The sequence below is a fragment of the Ranitomeya imitator genome, chromosome 2 (genome assembly GCF_032444005.1).
Source record: "Ranitomeya imitator isolate aRanImi1 chromosome 2, aRanImi1.pri, whole genome shotgun sequence".
NCBI classification, from domain to species: domain Eukaryota; kingdom Metazoa; phylum Chordata; class Amphibia; order Anura; family Dendrobatidae; genus Ranitomeya; species Ranitomeya imitator.
The window spans coordinates 811,881,877-811,906,139 of record NC_091283.1 but is presented as its reverse complement, the minus strand read 5'-3'; the positions used below and the strand labels follow the sequence as shown (position 1 = coordinate 811,906,139).

At 38.6% G+C, this 24,263-nt stretch overlaps 2 protein-coding genes across 3 annotated transcripts in view; both read right to left on the bottom strand.

Moving 5' to 3' along the window:
- The window catches only part of HMX2 (H6 family homeobox 2), a 71,019-nt gene extending 56,461 nt beyond the window's left edge, over positions 1-14,558 (bottom strand). Inside the window, exon 1 of one of the 2 annotated variants that reach the window (XM_069755901.1) lies at positions 14,475-14,558. In XM_069755901.1, coding sequence (XP_069612002.1) covers positions 14,475-14,545 — 71 coding nt within the window. In that variant the 5' untranslated portion in view covers positions 14,546-14,558. The remainder of the gene's footprint in view (positions 1-14,474) is intronic. The other variant, XM_069755902.1, reaches the window with a different exon arrangement.
- Positions 14,559-20,292: 5,734 nt separating this feature from the next.
- HMX3 (H6 family homeobox 3) lies at positions 20,293-23,392 on the bottom strand. The gene is made up of 2 exons (XM_069753870.1): positions 22,894-23,392; positions 20,293-22,076 (listed from the first exon to the last, which is right to left on the bottom strand). The coding sequence occupies exons 1-2, from the start codon at positions 23,192-23,194 to the stop codon at positions 21,454-21,456; spliced, it is 924 nt and encodes a 307-aa protein (XP_069609971.1). The 5' UTR covers positions 23,195-23,392; the 3' UTR covers positions 20,293-21,453.
- Positions 23,393-24,263: the final 871 nt, after the last annotated feature.

Here is a 24,263-nt window from a genome sequence, read left to right as displayed (position 1 = left end):
ATACATATAGGGGCAGATGTGTATAAGGCTTGTATAGATACACACTGCTGTATACTGTATACACCAGATACATATAGGGGCAGATGTGTATAAGCCTTGTATAGATACACACTGCTGTATACTGTATACACCAGATACATATAGGGGCAGATGTGTATAAGCCTCGTATAAATACACACTGCTCTATACTGTATACACCAGATACATACAGGGGCAGATGTGTATAAGCCTCGTATAGATACACACTGCTCTATACTGTATACACCAGATACATATAGGGGCAGATGTGTATAAGCCTTGTATAGATACACACTGCTCTATACTGTATACACCAGATACATATAGGGGCAGATGTATATAAGCCTTGTATAGATACACACTGCTGTATACTGTATACACCAGATACATATAGGGGCAGATGTGTATAAGCCTTGTATAGATACACACTGCTCTATACTGTATACACCAGATACATATAGGGGCAGATGTATATAAGCCTTGTATAGATACACACTGCTGTACACTGTATACACCAGTTACATATAGGGGCAGATGTGTATAAGCCTTGTATAGATACACACTGCTCTATACTGTATAGAGCAGATACATATAGGGGCAGATGTGTATAAGGCTTGTATAGATACACACTGCTCTATACTGTATACACCAGATACATATAGGGGGAGATGTGTATAAGCCTTGTATAGATACACACTGCTGTATACTGTATACACCAGATACATATAGGGGCAGATGTGTATAAGCCTCATATAGATACACACTGCTGTATACTGTATACACCAGATACATATAGGGGCAGATGTGTATAAGCCTCGTATAGATACACACTGCTGTATACTGTATACACCAGATACATATAGGGGCAGATGTGTATAAGCCTCGTATAGATACACACTGCTCTATACTGTATACACCAGATACATATAGGGGCAGATGTGTATAAGCCTTGTATAGATACACACTGCTCTATACTGTATACACCAGATACATATAGGGGCAGATGTGTATAAGCCTTGTATAGATACACACTGCTGTATACTGTATACACCAGATACATATAGGGGCAGATGTGTATAAGCCTTGTATAGATACAAACTGCTGTATACTCTATACACCAGATACATATATGGGCAGATGTGTATAAGCCTTGTATAGATACACACAGCTGTATACTGTATACAGCAGATACATATAGGGGCAGATGTGTATAAGCCTTGTATAGATACACACTGCTGTATACTGTATACACCAGATACATATAGGGGCAGATGTGTATAATCCTTGTATAGATACACACTGCTGTATACTGTATACACCGGATACATATAGGGGCAGATGTGTATAAGGCTTGTATAGATACACACTGCTGTATACTGTATACACCAGATACATATAGGGGCAGATGTGTATAAGCCTTGTATAGATACACACTGCTGTATACTGTATACACCAGATACATATAGGGGCAGATGTGTATAAGCCTCGTATAGATACACACTGCTGTATACTGTATACACCAGATACATATAGGGGCAGATGTGTATAAACCTTGTATAGATACACACTGCTGTATACTGTATACACCAGATACATATAGGGGCAGATGTGTATAAGCCTTGTATAGATACACACTGCTCTATACTGTATAGAGCAGATACATATAGGGGCAGATGTGTATAAGGCTTGTATAGATACACACTGCTGTATACTGTATACACCAGATACATATAGGGGCAGATGTGTATAAGCCTTGTATAGATACACACTGCTGTATACTGTATACACCAGATACATATAGGGGCAGATGTTTATAAGCCTTGTATAGATACACACTGCTGTATACTGTATACACCAGATACATATAGGGGCAGATGTGTATAAGGCTTGTATAGATACACACTGCTGTATACTGTATACACCAGATACATATAGGGGCAGATGTATATAAGCCTTGTATAGATACAAACTGCTGTATACTCTATACACCAGATACATATAGGGGCAGATGTGTATAAGCCTCGTATAAATACACACTGCTCTATACTGTATACACCAGATACATACAGGGGCAGATGTGTATAAGCCTCGTATAGATACACACTGCTCTATACTGTATACACCAGATACATATAGGGGCAGATGTGTATAAGCCTTGTATAGATACACACTGCTCTATACTGTATACACCAGATACATATAGGGGCATATGTATATAAGCCTTGTATAGATACACACTGCTGTATACTGTATACACCAGATACATATAGGGGCAGATGTGTATAAGCCTTGTATAGATACACACTGCTCTATACTGTATACACCAGATACATATAGGGGCAGATGTATATAAGCCTTGTATAGATACACACTGCTGTACACTGTATACACCAGATACATATAGGGGCAGATGTGTATAAGCCTTGTATAAATACACACTGCTCTATACTGTATAGAGCAGATACATATAGGGGCAGATGTGTATAAGGCTTGTATAGATACACACTGCTCTATACTGTATACACCAGATACATATAGGGGGAGATGTGTATAAGCCTTGTATAGATACACACTGCTGTATACTGTATACACCAGATACATATAGGGGCAGATGTGTATAAGCCTTGTATAGATACACACTGCTCTATACTGTATACACCAGATACATATAGGGGCAGATGTGTATAAGCCTTGTATAGATACACACTGCTGTATACTGTATACACCAGATACATATAGGGGCAGATGTGTATAAGCCTTGTATAGATACAAACTGCTGTATACTCTATACACCAGATACATATATGGGCAGATGTGTATAAGCCTTGTATAGATACACACAGCTGTATACTGTATACAGCAGATACATATAGGGGCAGATGTGTATAAGCCTTGTATAGATACACACTGCTGTATACTGTATACACCAGATACATATAGGGGCAGATGTGTATAATCCTTGTATAGATACACACTGCTGTATACTGTATACACCGGATACATATAGGGGCAGATGTGTATAAGGCTTGTATAGATACACACTGCTGTATACTGTATACACCAGATACATATAGGGGCAGATGTGTATAAGCCTCGTATAGATACACACTGCTCTATACTGTATACACCAGATACATACAGGGGCAGATGTGTATAAGCCTCGTATAGATACACACTGCTCTATACTGTATACACCAGATACATATAGGGGGAGATGTGTATAAGCCTTGTATAGATACACACTGCTCTATACTGTATACACCAGATACATATAGGGGGAGATGTGTATAAGCCTTGTATAGATACACACTGCTATATACTGTATACACCAGATACATATAGGGGCAGATGTGTATAAGCCTTGTATAGATACACACTGCTCTATACTGTATACACCAGATACATATAGGGGGAGATGTGTATAAGCCTTGTATAGATACACACTGCTATATACTGTATACACCAGATACATATAGGGGCAGATGTATATAAGCCTTGTATAGATACACACTGCTGTATACTGTATACACCAGATACATATAGGGGCAGATGTGTATAAGCCTTGTATAGATACACACAGCTGTATAGTGTATACACCAGATACATATAGGGGCAGATGTGTATAAGCCTTGTATAGATACACACTGCTATATACTGTATACACCAGATACATATAGGGGCAGATGTGTATAAGGCTTGTATAGATAGACACTGCTGTATACTGTATACACCAGATACATATAGGGGCAGATGTTTATAAGCCTTGTATAGATACACACTGCTGTATACTGTATGCACCAGATACATATAGGGGCAGATGTGTATAAGCCTTGTATAGATACACACTGCTGTATACTGTATACAGCAGATACATATAGGGGCAGATGTGTATAAGGCCTGTATAGATACACACTGCTGTATACTGTATACACCAGATACATATAGGGGCAGATGTTTATAAGCCTTGTATAGATACACACTGCTGTATACTGTATACACCAGATACATATAGGGGCAGATGTTTATAAGCCTTGTATAGATACAAACTGCTGTATACTGTATACACCAGATACATATAGGGGCAGATGTGTATAAGCCTTGTATAGATACACACTGCTGTATACTGTATACAGCAGATACATATAGGGGCAGATGTGTATAAGGCTTGTATAGATACACACTGCTGTATACTGTATACACCAGATACATATAGGGGCAGATGTGTATAAGCCTCGTATAGATACACACTGCTCTATACTGTATACACCAGATACATACAGGGGCAGATGTGTATAAGCCTCGTATAGATACACACTGCTGTATACTGTATACACCAGATACATATAGGGGCAGATGTGTATAAGCCTTGTATAGATACACACTGCTGTATACTGTATACACCAGATACATATAGGGGCAGATGTGTATAAGCCTTGTATAGATATACACTGCTGTATACTGTATACACCAGATACATATAGGGGCAGATGTATATAAGCCTTGTATAGATACACACTGCTGTATACTGTATACACCAGATACATATAGGGGGAGATGTGTATAAGCCTTGTATAGATACACACTGCTATATTCTGTATACACCAGATACATATAGGGGGAGATGTGTATAAGCCTTGTATAGATACACACTGCTGTATACTGTATACACCAGATACATATAGGGGGAGATGTTTATAAGTATTGTATAGATACACACTGCTATATACTGTATACACCAGATACATATAGGGGCAGATGTGTATAAGCCTTGTATAGATACACACTGCTGTATACTGTATACACCAGATACATATAGGGGCAGATGTGTATAAGCCTTGTATAGATACACACTGCTATATACTGTATACACCAGATACATATAGGGGGAGATGTGTATAAGCCTTGTATAGATACACACTGCTATATACTGTATACACCAGATACATATAGGGGCAGATGTGTATAAGCCTTGTATAGATACACACTGCTGTATACTGTATACACCAGATACATATAGGGGCAGATGTATATAAGCCTTGTATAGATACACACTGCTGTATACTGTATACACCAGATACATATAGGGGCAGATGTGTATAAGCCTTGTATAGATACACACAGCTCTATACTGTATACACCAGATACATATAGGGGCAGATGTGTATAAGGCTTGTATAGATACACACTGCTGTATACTGTATACACCAGATACATATAGGGGGAGATGTGTATAAGTCTTGTATAGATACACACTGCTCTATACTGTATACACCAGATACATATAGGGGCAGATGTGTATAAGCCTTGTAAAGAAACACATTGCTGTATACTGTATACACCAGATACATATAGGGGCAGATGTGTATAAGCCTTGTATAGATACACACTGCTGTATACTGTATACACCAGATACATATAGGGGAAGATGTGTATAAGCCTTGTATTGATACACACTGCTGTATACTGTATACACCAGATACATATAGGGGCAGATGTGTATAAGCCTTGTATAGATACACACAGCTGTATACTGTATACACCAGATACATATAGGGGCAGATGTGTATAAGTCTTGTATAGATACACACTGCTCTATACTGTATACACCAGATACATATAGGGGCAGATGTGTATAAGCCTTGTATAGATACACACTGCTGTATACTGTATACACCAGATACATATAGGGGCAGATGTGTATAAGCCTTGTATAGATACACACTGCTGTATACTGTATACACCAGATACATATAGGGACAGATGTGTATAAGCCTTGTATAGATACACACAGCTGTATACTGTATACACCAGATACATATAGGGACAGATGTGTATAAGCCTTGTATAGATACACACTTCTGTATACAGTATACACCAGATACATATAGGGGCAGATGTGTATAAGCCTTGTATAGATACACACTGCTGTATACTGTATACACCAGATACATATAGGAGCAGATGTGTATAAGCCTTGTATAGATACACACTGCTGTATACTGTATACACCAGATACATATAGGGGCAGATGTGTATAAGCCTTGTATAGATACACACAGCTGTATACTGTATACACCAGATACATATAGGGACAGATGTGTATAAGCCTTGTATAGATACACACTGCTTTATACTGTATACACCAGATACATATAGGGGCAGATGTGTATAAGCCTTGTATAGATACACACTGCTATATACTGTATACACCAGATACATATAGGGGCAGATGTGTATAAGCCTTGTATAGATACACACTGCTGTATACTGTATACACCAGATACATACAGGGGCAGATGTGTATAAGCCTCGTATAGATACACACTGCTGTATACTGTATACACCAGATACATATAGGGGCAGATGTGTATAAGCCTTGTATAGATACACACTGCTATATACTGTATACACCAGATACATATAGGGGGAGATGTGTATAAGCCTTGTATAGATACACACTGCTATATACTGTATACACCAGATACATATAGGGGCAGATGTTTATAAGCCTTGTATAGATACACACTGCTGTATACTGTATACAGCAGATACATATAGGGGCAGATGTGTATAAGCCTTGTATAGATACACACTGCTGTATACTGTATACACCAGATACATATAAGGGGAGATGTGTATAAGTCTTGTATAGATACACACTGCTCTATACTGTATACACCAGATACATATAGGGGCAGATGTGTATAAGCCTTGTATAGATACACATTGCTGTATACTGTATACACCAGATACATATAGGGGCAGATGTATATAAGCCTTGTATAGATACACACTGCTGTATACTGTATACACCAGATACATATAGGGGCAGATGTGTATAAGCCTTGTATAGATACACACTGCTGTATACTGTATACACCAGATACATATAGGGGCAGATGTGTATAAGCCTTGTATTGATACACACTGCTGTATACTGTATACACCAGATACATATAGGGGCAGATGTGTATAAGCCTTGTATAGATACACACAGCTGTATACTGTATACACCAGATACATATAGGGGCAGATGTGTATAAGTCTTGTATAGATACACACTGCTCTATACTGTATACACCAGATACATATAGGGGCAGATGTGTATAAGCCTTGTATAGATACACACTGCTGTATACTGTATACACCAGATACATATAGGGGCAGATGTGTATAAGCCTTGTATAGATACACACTGCTGTATACTGTATACACCAGATACATATAGGGGCAGATGTGTATAAGCCTTGTATAGATACACACTGCTCTATACTGTATACACCAGATACATATAGGGGCAGATGTGTATAAGCCTTGTATAGATACACACTGCTGTATACTGTATACACCAGATACATATAGGGGCAGATGTGTATAAGTCTTGTATAGATACACACTGCTGTATACTGTATACACCAGATACATATAGGGGCAGATGTGTATAAGCCTCGTATAGATACACACTGCTCTATACTGTATACACCAGATACATATAGGGGGAGATGTGTATAAGCCTTGTATAGATACACACTGCTATATACTGTATACACCAGATACATATAGGGGCAGATGTATATAAGCCTTGTATAGATACACACTGCTCTATACTGTATACACCAGATACATATAGGGACAGATGTGTATAAGCCTTGTATAGATACACACTGCTGTATACTGTATACACCAGATACATATAGGGGCAGATGTGTATAAGCCTTGTATTGATACACACTGCTGTATACTGTATACACCAGATACATATAGGGGCAGATGTGTATAAGCCTTGTATAGATACACACAGCTGTATACTGTATACACCAGATACATATAGGGGCAGATGTGTATAAGTCTTGTATAGATACACACTGCTCTATACTGTATACACTAGATACATATAGGGGCAGATGTGTATAAGCCTTGTATAGATACACACTGCTGTATACTGTATACACCAGATACATATAGGGGCAGATGTGTATAAGCCTTGTATAGATACACACTGCTGTATACTGTATACACCAGATACATATAGGGGCAGATGTGTATAAGCCTTGTATAGATACACACTGCTGTATACTGTATACACCAGATACATATAGGGACAGATGTGTATAAGCCTTGTATAGATACACACTGCTGTATACAGTATACACCAGATACATATAGGGGCAGATGTGTATAAGCCTTGTATAGATACACACTGCTGTATACAGTATACACCAGATACATATAGGGGCAGATGTGTATAAGCCTTGTATAGATACACACTGCTGTATACTGTATACAGCAGATACATATAGGGGCAGATGTGTATAAGCCTTGTATAGATACACACTGCTGTATACTGTATACACCAGATACATATAGGGGCAGATGTTTATAAGCCTTGTATAGATACACACTGCTATATACTGTATACACCAGATACATATAGGGGCAGATGTGTATAAGCCTTGTATAGATACACACTGCTGTATACTGTATACACCAGATACATATAGGAGCAGATGTGTATAAGCCTTGTATAGATACACACTGCTGTATACTGTATACACCAGATACATATAGGGGCAGATGTGTATAAGCCTTGTATAGATACACACTGCTTTATACTGTATACACCAGATACATATAGGGGCAGATGTGTATAAGCCTTGTATAGATACACACTGCTGTATACTGTATACACCAGATACATATAGGGGCAGATGTGTATAAGCCTTGTATAGATACACACTGCTGTATACTGTATACACCAGATACATATAGGGGCAGATGTGTATAAGCCTTGTATAGATACACACTGCTGTATACTGTATACACCAGATACATATAGGGGCAGATGTGTATAAGCCTTGTATAGATACACACTGCTGTATACTGTATACACCAGATACATATAGGGGCAGATGTGTATAAGCCTTGTATAGATACACACTGCTGTATACTGTATACACCAGATACATATAGGGGCAGATGTGTATAAGCCTTGTATAGATACACACTGCTGTATACTGTATACACCAGATACATATAGGGGCAGATGTTTATAAGCCTTGTATAGATACACACTGCTCTATACTGTATACACCAGATACATATAGGGGCAGATGTGTATAAGCCTTGTATAGATACACACTGCTGTATACTGTATACACCAGATACATATAGGGGCAGATGTGTATAAGCCTTGTATAGATACACACTGCTGTATACTGTATACACCAGATACATATAGGGGCAGATGTGTATAAGCCTTGTATAGATACACACTGCTGTATACTGTATACACCAGATACATATAGGGGCAGATGTGTATAAGGCTTGTATAGATACACACTGCTCTATACTGTATACACCAGATACATATAGGAGCAGATGTGTATAAGCCAGGTATAGATACACACTGCTGTATACTGTATACACCAGATACATATAGGGGCAGATGTGTATAAGCCTTGTATAGATACACACTGCTGTATACTGTATACACCAGATACATATAGGGGCAGATGTGTATAAGCCTTGTATAGATACACACTGCTCTATACTGTATACACCAGATACATATAGAAGCAGATGTGTATAAGCCAGGTATAGATACACACTGCTGTATACTGTATACACCAGATACATATAGGGGCAGATGTGTATAAGCCTTGTATAGATACACACTGCTGTATACTGTATACACCAGATACATATAGGGGCAGATGTGTATAAGCCTTGTATAGATACACACTGCTCTATACTGTATACACCAGATACATATAGGCGCAGATGTGTATAAGCCTTGTATAGATACACACTGCTCTATACTGTATACACCAGATACATATAGGAGCAGATGTGTATAAGCCTTGTATAGATACACACTGCTGTATACTGTATACACCAGATACATATAGGGGCAGATGTATATAAGCCTTGTATAGATACACACTGCTGTATACTGTATACACCAGATACATATAGGGGCAAATGTGTATAAGCCTCGTATAGATACACACTGCTGTACACTGTATACACCAGATACATATAGGGGCAGATGTGTATAAGCCTTGTATAGATACACACTGCTGTATAATGTATACACCAGATACATATAGGGGCAGATGTGTATAAGCCTTGTATAGATACACACAGCTGTATACTGTATACACCAGATACATATAGGGGCAGATGTGTATAAGCCTTGTATAGATACACACTGCTCTATACTGTATACACCAGATACATATAGGGGCAGATGTGTATAAGCCTTGTATAGATACACACTGCTATATACTGTATACACCAGATACATATAGGGGCAGATGTGTATAAGCCTTGTATAGATACACACTGCTATATACTGTATACACCAGATACATATAGGGGCAGATGTGTATAAGCCTTGTATAGATACACACTGCTATATACTGTATACACCAGATACATATAGGAGCAGATGTTTATAAGCCTTGTATAGATACACACTGCTGTATACTGTATACACCAGATACATATAGGGGCAGATGTGTATAAGCCTCGTATAGATACACACTGCTGTATACTGTATACACCAGATACATATAGGGGCAGATGTGTATAAGCCTTGTATAGATACACACTGCTATATACTGTATACACCAGATACATATAGGGGCAGATGTGTATAAGCCTTGTATAGATACACACTGCTATATACTGTATACACCAGATACATATAGGGGCAGATGTGTATAAGCCTTGTATAGATACACACTGCTATATACTGTATACACCAGATACATATAGGAGCAGATGTTTATAAGCCTTGTATAGATACACACTGCTATATACTGTATACACCAGATACATATAGGGGCAGATGTGTATAAGTCTTGTATAGATACACACTGCTCTATACTGTATACACCAGATACATATAGGAGCAGATGTTTATAAGAGTTGTATAGATACACACTGCTGTATACTGTATACACCAGATACATATAGGAGCAGATGTTTATAAGCCTTGTATAGATACACACTGCTATATACTGTATACACCAGATACATATAGGGGCAGATGTGTATAAGCCTTGTATAGATACACACTGCTCTATACTGTATACACCAGATACATATAGGAGCAGATGTTTATAGGCCTTGTATAGATACACACTGCTGTATACTGTATACACCAGATACATATAGGGGCAGATGTGTATAAGCGTCGTATAGATACACACTGCTCTATACTGTATACACCAGATACATATAGGGGCAGATGTGTATAAGCCTTGTATAGATACACACTGCTGTATACTGTATACACCAGATACATATAGGGGCAGATGTATATAAGCCTTGTATAGATACACACTGCTTTATACTGTATACACCAGATACATATAGGGGCAGATGTGTATAAGCCTTGTATAGATACACACTGCTCTATACTGTATACACCAGATACATATAGGGGCAGATGTGTATAAGCCTTGTATAGATACACACTGCTGTATACTGTATACACCAGATACATATAGGGGCAGATGTGTATAAGCCTCGTATAGATACACACTGCTGTATACTGTATACACCAGATACATATAGGGGCAGATGTGTATAAACCTTGTATAGATACACACTGCTGTATACTGTATACACCAGATACATATAGGGGCAGATGTGTATAAGCCTCGTATAGATACACACTGCTGTATACTGTATACACCAGATACATATAGGGGCAGATGTGTATAAGCCTTGTATAGATACACACTGCTGTATACTGTATACACCAGATACATATAGGGGCAGATGTGTATAAGCCTCGTATAGATACACACTGCTGTATACTGTATACACCAGATACATATAGGGGCAGATGTGTATAAACCTTGTATAGATACACACTGCTCTATACTGTATACACCAGATACATATAGGGGCAGATGTGTATAAACCTTGTATAGATACACACTGCTGTATACTGTATACACCAGATACATATAGGGGCAGATGTGTATAAGGCTTGTATAGATACACACTGCTGTATACTGTATACACCAGATACATATAGGGGCAGATGTGTATAAGCCTTGTATAGATACACATTGCTGTATACTGTATACACCAGATACATATAGGGGCAGATATGTATAAACCTTGTATAGATACACACTGCTGTATACTCTATACACCAGATACATATAGGGGCAGATGTGTAATGCTGTATCTGTGACACGGGATCATCAGTGATAATGAGGACTGCTATTAGTAAGGACCTTTCAGGGACACATTATCTAGTGCATGATTATACTCATCAGTAGTTGTGAGAAGGAGAATGACCAATACGGTTAGATGAACTATTGGGAATCAATAAGCAATGTCTACTTATGGAATATCCACTCCTGAAGGGCAATCCACTAAATCCACTGTCCAGGAGCAGTCATGTGTGTGCAGTATATTGTATGGAAGAAGTGTGCTGTGTATTCTGCCTGTAACATGTCTACAATACTGTATATATGTGATGTGTTGTGTATATTCATGTTTTGTGTAGATGTATGTTTATATGAGTATATGTAGATTAGTGTATCTTTATTTGTGTGTATATATATATATTTCTATATACATATATATGGGTATGTGTGTGTATATATGTGAGTATACATGTGTATGTGTGTATATATATGTTTGTGTGTATATGTGTGTGTGTATAAATATTTGTGTGTATGTGTGTGTATGTATATGTGTGTATATGTGTGTATATATATATGTGTGTGTATATGTGTGTGGATATATATGTGTATGTGTATGTGTGTGCATGATTGTATAATATATGTGTATATATATGTGTGGGTGTGTGTGTATTTATGTGTACTTGTGTATATGTGTATGTTTATATATATATATATATATATATATGTTTGTCTGTGCGTTTGTGTGTGTGTACATATGTGTGCAAGTGTGTATGTATATATATATATGTGTGCGTATATATGTGTTTGTGTATATAAATATATATATTTGTGTGTATACATATTTGTGTGTATATATGTGTGTATATACATGTGCGTGGGCATGTGTGTGTGTGTATGTGTGTGTATCTATATGTGTGTGTATGAGTGTATAATATATGTGTATGTGTGTATATACATATGTGTGTGTATATATGTGTTTGTGTATATAAATATATATGTATGTGTGTATACTTATTTGTGTGCATGTCTGTGTGTGTATACTTACATGTGTATTTATATGTGTGTTTGTTTTTCTGTATTTGTGTGTATACACTTGTGTGGGTATATATATATATGTTTCTCGGTATTTGTATGTGCATTTGTGCCTCTATCTACATTTCATATGTATAGTCGTGTGCCTATATTTGCAGGTTTGTACAGATGTGTGTGCCTGTGTTTCTCCTTCGTTTATGTCCAGGATTTATATTGATCACATCAGAATCCAGCATCATTTGTGCATGTTCTTCTTGGTAGCGAATGACACAGAATAAGACAGAGAGATAAAGAGAGAAAGAAAGGAACAAACGGAAAAGAAAGAGAGGACCTAATAAGACAGTGACAGAAAAGAGAGGATGAAAGAGTGAAAGGCAAAAAGAAAGAGAAGAAGGTGAAAAAAATAGAAAGGAGAGAATTAGAAGGATTGAGAAATAAAGATGAGAAATTGAGTGAAATCCAGTGACAGGTAGAGGAATACCGAGAGCAAACAGTGGACGGCAGGGACAGGGGAAGATAAAGAGAGGGCGCAGTGTGGAGGAACCTCTGGCATCTGCTGACTTCTATTCAATGTCATTTTTAGCTCTTTTTCCTCCATACAATGACCATATACTAATATACATCACATACTGTACATTTGCTGTGGGTCGCTTTGGACTCAGAACCTTCTACGTGGTAGACTGGGGGGATTTTACCATTTTCACTACACATATACCTGATAGTTACTGAATGCCTAGGATTTAACCCCTTCCGTCCTGCAGAGTATCCCATGAACAGGTTTATCACACTTCCCCACCCTGGCTAATATATATTCTGTGTATACTATAAATGTACCATCAATTGCACCCAGTGTTGCCTGCATGCAGGGCATATTGGTTAAGTCAAACTTTTAACCCTTTAATCTAAACACATCAATGGAATCTATAGGATTCCCTGGCTAATATGAATTATGATCAGGATCGGGTTTTCTTTTTTTTTTCATTGCAATTATTTAACGTTTACTGGAAAAAAAAAAAACGACCGTGCAGCATGTCATCCATCATCTGATAGATTATTATTGTCCTTCCTTCCCCTGGCTGCAGACCTGGATTGTTCTCCCCGTTTGCAGACCGGCGAATCATTGTTGCTGTGTGTTACAGTCAGTGATAACTAGTTGGAGTGTTTGGCACAGAAGGGGTTAACCCTGAACTGTTACCCCCACCCACCTACCCAATTTTCTGCATCCCCCCATTGCTGGGTGAGGCCACTGACCTGCACTGGTGAATGCTCTTGGGTGCCCAGGAAGCTGCAGCCGGGTGTGCTGGGAGTAGTAGTGTCAGCATCTGGTCCTCTGCTGTAGAATGGGAGCGAATGCGGAGCCTGGAAATTTATATATTTCTCTGCTGTTTGCTATACAGAGGGCTGGAGTATTTACTATCAAATAAAAGAAATACATGTGTGTTGTGACTGCAAACAGCCGAGCGGGATCTGCGCAGTCTGATACCAAACACTGGACATGGACAATTCTGCATTTTTTAATTGCAAACAAACGCTCAGATTTAAGAACTCAAACTCCAAAGAATCAACTCAAGTGTCCGGAGAACTTACCCACAGATTGCCAAGGGAAATGCATCGCTTGACTGGATTGCCCACATCAAAAGCGAGAGGCACTGGCTAGAGCAGCTCCAGGAGATGCCCAGGGCCAGGTAGGCAGCACCCCCTGCCAAGCCAGGAGAGGGCACAGCAGCAGCTGGCAATGCCAAGACCCAGATCACTCTCACTTTTGTATCATGTCTATCACCTTAATGCCTCTCACTAAAAAAAAAACAACTTTATAGGTGCCATGCTACTATGACATCATTTGGCACAGTGAATTGCTGTTGATGGGTGCTGTGGCAGGAACTCATGGCATCTCCTTCTCTCTGCTCTAAAGGGGCAACACCTGAATATGTCTGGAGATAAAGCTTCATCTGGCACAGAACATTATGATACGACAGGAACAGTTAGCATTAACCATTGTGCTTCATCCACCATCCTTGTTAATATAAAGCTTCAGGTATCATGCCATCTGGTATTTTTTTGCATTGCTATAGCTGGGCATTATGGTACAACAGAAGAACTTATACAAAATAAAACTTTCAAGTCTGAAAAACAGTGTTTCACATGAAGCATTTCATTGTTAGGGACCATGGCACCAAAAATCTTTACATTCCCCTTGGTATTTCTCCCTCCCTGCTGCTATCTACTGATAATAATATAAAACTAAAGTATCAGTTGTGATGCAATGCATTGCAAAATGTATGGGTACTGTGGCACAATAAATAACGTGTGCCATGATAATACACTTACATGGTGCTAAAGTACCTTTATATGTGATGCCACCCTGGCACTATTTTGGCACAGCACAATACCATTTCTGGTGCTATGGCACAATGGAAGCTTCACCTATATGATATCATTCAGGCGACATTACAAAAGTGGAGCTTCTAGAAAGACACCAAATGCTTCCTGTGCCATTCACTTACATTGCGCCCTGTGCCATTCACTGACACTGCGCCCTGTGCCATTCACTGACACTGCGCACTGTGCCATTCACTTACATTGCGCCCTGTGCCATTCACTTACACTGCGCCCTGTGCCATTCACTTACATTGCGCCCTGTGCCATTCACTTACACTGCGCCCTGTGCCATTCACTTACACTGCGCCCTGTGCCATTCACTTACATTGCGCCCTGTGCCATTCACTTACACTGCGCCCTGTGCCATTCACTTACACTGCGCCCTGTGCCATTCACTTACACTGCACCCTGTGCCATTCACTTACACTGCGCCCTGTGCCATTCACTTACACTGCGCCCTGTGCCATTCACTTACATTGCGCCCTGTGCCATTCACTTACACTGCGCCCTGTGCCATTCATTTACACTGCGCCCTGTGCCATTCACTTACATTGCGCCCTGTGCCATTCACTTACACTGCGCCCTGTGCCATTCACTTACATTGCGCCCTGTGCCATTCACTTACACTGCGCCCTGTGCCATTCACTTACACTGCGCCCTGTGCCATTCACTTACACTGCGCCCTGTGCCATTCACTTACACTGCGCCCTGTGCCGTTCACTTACACTGCACTCTGTGCCATTCACTTACACTGCGCCCTGTGCCATTCACTTACACTGCGCCCTGTGCCGTTCACTTACACTGCGCCCTGTGCCGTTCACTTACACTGCACCCTGTGCCGTTCACTTACACTGCGCCCTGTGCCATTCACTTACACTGCGCCCTGTGCCATTCACTTACACTGCGCCCTGTGCCATTCACTTACACTGCGCCCTGTGCCATTCACTTACATTGCGCCCTGTGCCATTCACTTACACTGCGCCCTGTGCCATCCTCGGTGCCATGCAATGCACGTTAATCTTTAATAATCCGATGCAGAACATTGCGGTGATGAGCTCTGAGGGTAAAGTGCTGCACTTGTTCCAGCTTTGCTCTATGTTCTCCGTGTAATTACATTCCTCCCGAAGAGGAACATGATGCAGAAGAAGAGGAGCAGCTGATTTTTGTGTTTGTTTTGTTTTTGTTTTTACCCATCATGAATATACCCACTCCACTCTGCAGTGCCGTCTTGGAGCGCACCATGATCTGTGATGTGAAGACCCCTCTTTGTTTCATTAATAGTTTAATTTGCTGTATTTCGGGGCTGTGGATGTGGCTCACAGGTGGGAGATTCCGGGCTCCTCATCTGCACATACAATACCTTTCTGCGAATGCCCCCCAATGACTAGCTGCCCCTGCAGCAGCTTCACCAGCGCAGGAAATGTCTGATCTAATCACTACACTCCAACAACTAATTGCAGGGTCATTACTATAAAAAACAAAACCCTGATTCATCCTGGATAAGAAAAGGTAAAAGTTCCTCATATATAAGTGATATAGTTGTATACATGCAACACACAGCATGGAGCAGGAACATGTACAATATATGGGATAATATTCCATCCAATACATTCCCAAGTAATTGTAAATATTTATTTAGTGTGTATATTCTGTATCTTGTATCTAATATTAGACCTATCACTATCTCTATCAAGCATGTTTTTTTCTGTTTTTTTCTTCTTCTTTCTTTCCTTCTTTATTTCCCTTTCTTACTTTTCTCCCTTTCTTGCATCTTTTCTTCTATCTAGCTATTATCTATCTGTCTATCCATCCATCCACCCATCCATCCATCTATCTATCTATCATCCTTTTATCTATCTATCTATTCTCTATCTATCTAATCTCTATATATTATCTATCTATATCCTTCTATCGATCTATCTATCTATCTATTATCTATCTCTCTATCTATCTATTATCTATCTATCATCCTTTTATCTATCTATTCTCTATCTATTATTTATCTATCTATTATCTATCTATCTATCTATTTATCTATCTATTCTCTATCTATCATCCTTCTATCTATCTATCTATCTATCTATCTATTCTCTATCTATTATCTATCATCCTTCTATCGATCTATCGATCGATCGATCTATCTATCTATCTATCTATCTATCTATCTATCTATCTATCTATCTATCTATCTATCTATCTATCTATCTATTCTCCATCTATTATCTATCTATCCATCCTTCTATCTATCTGTTATATAATATTTTAGTTATCTGCATTAACAATATAAAAGAAGGAAAATTGTAGAATCGCACATTCAGTTTTTGTGAAAGTTTTCGATGCACTCTTTCAAGTCATAGCCAAAAGTAAATCCAAAAGGAAAAAAAAAAATATGTATAAAGGAAAGATAAAATAATATTTGGAATTCAGAGTCCTCAGTGGTTGATACCTTTGAAAGTAAAGGAACGATAGTCACTTTTCTTTTTTCCTTTGTATCCACTCCTGCGAATGTCTCACAGATTGCATGAAAACTGCATCCAAACCTGGACAGGTGGCTCCACCCAAATAAAGGTAAGAGGTTCTCCTCTGTGGTACCTGGTGCTCATCCATCCTGTGCAGACGAGTTTAACCACTTTGGTAGAAGCTTGGTACCTGAGCTCCACCATCTGCATTCGGAGAGGTTTCAGGATCCCTTGGCTCCATGTTCTGTGATCAGGGCAGAAGGTGTGTGGAGCAGAACCGAACCTGTTCTTGCAGGGCTCTGCTGCTGCTGCTGCTGCTGCTGCTGACAATTGATACAATAACATTCATCAGCTTATTTTGGGTTCCAATTCTTCTAGCAAAGACTGGAAAAGTCAAGGAGCGTTTTGCAGCCACTAAACCCTAAATAAAGAAGTTATTTTCTTGTGATTTGGTAACATGTGAATAATCTCAGTGAAATCTGGCGCTTGTTTGGGATTGACACACTTTAATGAGCTCCCTTTGACTTGTCTAAGAGTTGGTATTGCAAACAGTGGACGCATCCCTATGTTGTCACATACACAAGGGCAACATATTTTGGCTTCAAATACCAGGTTTTTTTTTTATTATTATTATTTTTTTCCAGCTGGGTCACATGCCAGGGGTTCTGCAAATAAACTCTACATTTCAAAGTCTTAAGTCTGCTTTGAAATCATTAAATGAAAACACACACAACTTATACTAAGGGTTTTAGTATTTCTCTCCTGATAGGATCTTTATCATCACCACAACAGGAGTGGATCTGACAGATTGAGGCCCTGGCTATAAACGAACAGACAAGTGCATGCACTCGTTCACACTTGTGCTAGGAATACATAACGCACATGACATTTCTTCATAGAACTATTCATTGGAATTTTAAAATAGCTTGAAAAATTGTATTGTGAAGGAAGAATCTATCCCAAGATATACCTCCAACCACTGATGTTATACATAGGCAAAGAAGAAACACATCATCCTCCATGTAATGCACCTTATATGCAGAGAGGTGGGAACAGATGGAGGCAGAATTAGTTCCATTGTGCTACATTCACTTCAAAATGGATGATAGCTTTTTTATTTATTCATTTATTTACCATAGATCTTCACTCCATCAAATGTACTGAGGAGGAACATCCAGTACTGGAGAGATGGTTAATGGGGAAAATATATAGAGGTGTATAAATTTGGTGGCAGCTAAAAAAATATCTTTTTTTTTGTCAGGCAGGGGAAAAGAAAATAATGTTGATGATGATGGGGATAGTGGTGAAGATAGTTCACAAAAATAATAGAAACTAATGAAAAGGTGATTATTTAAATGATAATAATATAAAAGTTATCACAATTGTCATCAAATGGAAAAAAAAACACATAAATATAAGAAATAATACTACACTGTAGTTTTAGAAAATAAATTACATTCGTGCTACTATTGCAATTATCATTATTATTGTCAATACTACTACTAGTTATACTAATAAATATATTGATCATCTTTTTCATTTCATGCTGGTTAAAAATAATAATAATAATAATAATAACGCTGAATAATAATATTGTAAAATATTAATGATACTAATAAATAATGGTGTTAATGCTGATAAATAATATCAAGTATTATAGGCTTAAAATAACGGTCATACTACTACTACTAATAATAACAGCAATAATAATATAAAATTCCACTACACACACCTAGAAATATAATATTAATTATTGTTGTAAAATGCCATCTAACTACTACTACTACTACTATTACTACTACTAATAATAATAATAAATATTATTATTATTACTATACATATTATTAACAATAATTATAAATGCTATTTAATATATGATTAAAAACAAGTTATAGTAATTATTTACTTCTAGTAAAGGTAAAATGCTTCTAATAACAATTATCATTATGATTGTATGATTATCATAAAATGTTAAAGCACTACTAGTAATAATAAGAACTTGGCAGAACTCTAACCCTTCTATTTAAATGGATGATTATCATTTGTGACCTGAATTATACACACTTCTTTATTTAAATTTCACTCACATATATTGATTTAAAATACCAATAAATTGTATAAAATAGTGAGTTACTATTATTCATTCATAGATACATGTATCCCCTTTTATATATGGTACATAGATGTAAAGTGCTCTGTGAACAAAGGAAAAAAAAAACACACAGACAAAATTAAGAAATTGTATTTTATTTCATTGTCACAACAAACATTCATTTTTTTTTACAAATATATTTTATTTAAAAAAAAAAAAAAGATTTCCCTAACTTGTCCCAGATACAGGTGAGGATGGAGCTGCCTGTGCGCTCAGCTTGAGTATTTCCTCTCTAGCAAAAAGTAATGAAGAAGAGCAAGGCACCAGCAGCCCCAAGCCCACACTGAACTTGTATGGATACTGTACATTTATAAAATAACTTAAATTACATCATTGATTGTCCCTTAATACAAAGCCCAACTCCTGCTCGCATTCTACACAGCACATTTCATTCTCCTGCCCCTTTAAATATGCAAATCAGTTTTGCATTTTATTTCATAATTATTTGTACGATTTAATAGTTACATTTGTGAAACGTCCATTTTATTCATGGATTATTTATTTATTTTGTAAAGTGACCATCACGATAAAAGGGGTTGTGACCTGTCCCACTTCTCCTATTGCACAATCCAAAAAAAATATATATATATTAAAACATAAAAAAAATAAAAAAAATAATAATATTAATAATTATATTGTTACATTTTGTTTTAAGTAGTCCATAAGTCAATAAGAGAAAATATTCTAGATGAAAAGAAGAGGACTATGGGCTCTGAAAACAGAATAATAACGTTTGTTTTATATATAATAAATAACAACTCAGTAGTTTATATAAAAAAACAACAATAATAATAATAACAATAATAATTCAGCGAAAAATGAACAAAACTATTTTGTATACAGTGAATTTGCCCAGAACACAATAACATAATACAGTGCTCGCTGTCATAATTTGGTGCCAGGAGGTTCAGTATTTGGCACTTTGAGAAAAAGAAATGGATGAAATAATATTATTTTGCCCTTTTTTAAACCATTAAAAAAAAATAAAAAAAAATTGAGAGGTTTGTTTACTAAAAAAAATGTTGAAACCTGTATTTTATAAAGTCCTTGTTTTTCTGAGTTCCCACATATTGTCGCAGAACTCAAGAACACTTTCAATACTTACAAATTGTTTTTTTTTATTTTCAGAGAAGTCCTGCAGCTTTAAATTACAGTGGATTGTCCTGTCCACCAGAGGTTCTTATAAAATATATGTCCATCCCTACCACAAATAAAAGTTCAGGGGGCCAAGGTGATGGCCTCAGACTGGCCTCAATAAAGGGACTGATGTGACCACAGGGTGGGAGTAGTAGACTGGATGGGGGAAAGTCAGGAGGGGCTGGCTGACTGGCACGTTGGCAGCAGAGCTTGCACTCTCTGCACTGGAGGAGTTCTCATGGTACAGTATGGGCACTCGGACGATTCTCTGGGCAGCTGCATGGCTGAGGTTGGCAGCCTCAAGTTCTGCTGCCAGTTGCCTTTTCCATTTATTTCTACGGTTCTGGAACCAAATCTTGACCTGGGTCTCTGTCAAATGGAGAGAAGCTGCCAGTCCTGCCCTCTCTGAGCTGCTCAGATACCTTTTCATATCAAAGGTGGACTCTAGCTGGAAGACCTGGCTCCTGGAGAACACTGTCCTAGTCTTCTTCTTCCTACAGGGCTTCTTGTCTGGACTGTCCTCCCTTTTCTTCCAGTCCTCACCACTTTCATCTTTTTTCCCCCCATCTTCAGTGTCACTTTCTTCCAGGATGATCTCTTCTGGACTCTTGGAGTCATTCTCTTTGTGATCAAGGTCTTGTTTGAGGCTATGGATGGGTTCTGGAGACTCTCTGTCACCACCAGAGATAGGTGAAGATGGACCAAGCAGAAGGCTTTTCTCAGGAACTATACAGACAAAACAAACAAGAGAAGCCATTAGTCATTGTCCCAATAACATTATCTATTATGTCATCATTATGATCAATTTATCTGCAACCATGTCTTCTGAGGAACATGATGCAATTACCAAGCCCAGAGCAAGGACCACAGCATATGTAGATAGTCCATGAGGATCCCTATGAACCCAATATATATGTTCCCTCTTTGAAACACTGGCTGCTCCTTTTTTTAAAAATAATTGTCCTATGTCTAACATGCAGATCCAGAAAAGAGGAAGGTAATGTGAGAAGATGATGAGCCCAATGCACCTACAGAAAAGCTCAATTTCCTCTTCTTCCTATTTATCTCATTATCCTTCTTTTCATCCATCAAATTCTTCTTCATTGCCCGAAAAAAAAAAGCCATCAGAGAAGATCTGAAGCTCTGCAGCACTTAGCTCCCTATTAATACACCTGTCCATTAGGACATTGCCAGGAACCCATTCATCCCAGTCCCAGCTAATTGAGGTGTCTCCTCTCTGTAATAAAAAGTATTATTAGAAATTCATTCTTACCTGTCTGTTATATTGTTCTAAGCTAAATTAAATTCACCAATAATTTTTTTTTTAAGATAATTTGATGTCCGATTGGATCGTTCTACATATGGTTTTTTTTTTTATATATATATATATATTTTTTGAAGGAACTTCTTTCTTTCTACTTCTAAGAAATGGTGGGTCTCTATGCTGAGGATATGGTAGGACTTGTAGTGGTGCATCACTTTGCACACCTTATCGCTTTAACCCTTTCAGCTAGAAACCTGATGGGACATCGCATTCATTTACCTTCAGTCCTGGGTGTGTGACCTCCATGCGTCAAGGTGTAGGAGTACCACCAAGCAGGGGACCTCTCCAAATAATGTGCAGGTAAAGCGAACCTCTGAGTTGGGATCTCCAGCCTGGGGAAGGAGAGATCTGTCAGGGGGGATAAGGCAAAGGCTGCTCCATCCAAGGTCCCTTTGATGGGGGTGAAGAGGGCTTTTGGTGGACGAGCAGCTTTGGGTGGCTCACAAGTCAGGAGGCTCTTGATGGAGAAGGGGGACTCCTTGGCCGGGGTGGTATTGCTTTCTTGTCCCGTTTCAGGCATGGCTATGATCAAGATGTCACCATGAACCAAAAGATTAAGAAATTAAGTTTTTGTTTTTTCTTCTTTCCAATGGACTCCCAAATCCAGGAGATTTTTAGAAGCTGGTGAGAAGCTAGCAAAGGGGAACTACAACTCCCAAGCAAACATTTGAGAAGGAAGGCCAGCAAAGGCAAACTAAACAGCCATCCAGGGAGTAGCAGTCAGCACCTGCAAACTAGGAAGGCTGATAGCAACTGGGAAAAGGCAAGAGGAGGAAGAGTCAAAGAGGAGGAGGAGGAGGGATGGAGGGAAGAGGACCAGGAGGTGGAGGAATTGGGGGAGGAGGAGGAGGGTTGTGCACAGCTGCAGCACTGCCCAGCTCCTCACACTCAGTGCTCTGCCTCTAGGCTGCAAGGACTCTGCTCTTATTGGCTTTATATAGTCCAATTAGGCAGCAAATGGGGACAGGGCTATTAGCACAAAGGAGATGGCTACAAGTGCAGCAGGCAAATGACACGGAGCTGACTGCTGGCACACACCGCTCACGGTTGGCACAAGTTGGCACTTTTGCTTTAGATACAAAATAAGAGTATTATGTGCTGCCATTTCATTGCAGTTGGCACCAACTCCTCCAACATCACCCGAGCTAGATAATGACCCTGCCATCAATGATGTTATACAGTGCAGCTATGCCAGCTCCACCTGTGCCCAGATATAGGTGATCTATGCCTGCAGCTGATGGATCAGAGACTGAAATGTCCATAGGAGCCCAGAGCTGATCGGCGCGATCTCCTGCTGCAGAGAATGCGATGATTTATGGAGCAATCGGTGTCCGATCTGCATCGCACCGATCTGCAGGAAGCGACTCTCACCCGACGGTCTCCGCCTGCAGATCTGGAAACACTCGTGCTGTCGGCGCCTGCTTTAGTTTCAATGTACTCGACAATTTTTTGTTCTTATTTGTTTGCAGAGATGTAATTAACTTTACGCTCCATGTGATATATTTAATTTATGAAATAAAATAGAATAATTAGCTGCATTTATTATAGCTATCAACTCATAATTATCTCACCATCTATCTATCTATGGA

Coding starts and splice junctions, on each gene's coding strand:
- HMX3 (XM_069753870.1), bottom strand. CDS start 23,194: ATGCCTGAAACGGGACAAGAAAGCAATACCACCCCGGCCAAGGAGTCC. Junction 22,077..22,893: donor TCACACACCCAGGACTGAAG/GTAAATGAATGC, acceptor TTGTCTGTATAG/TTCCTGAGAAAAGCCTTCTG.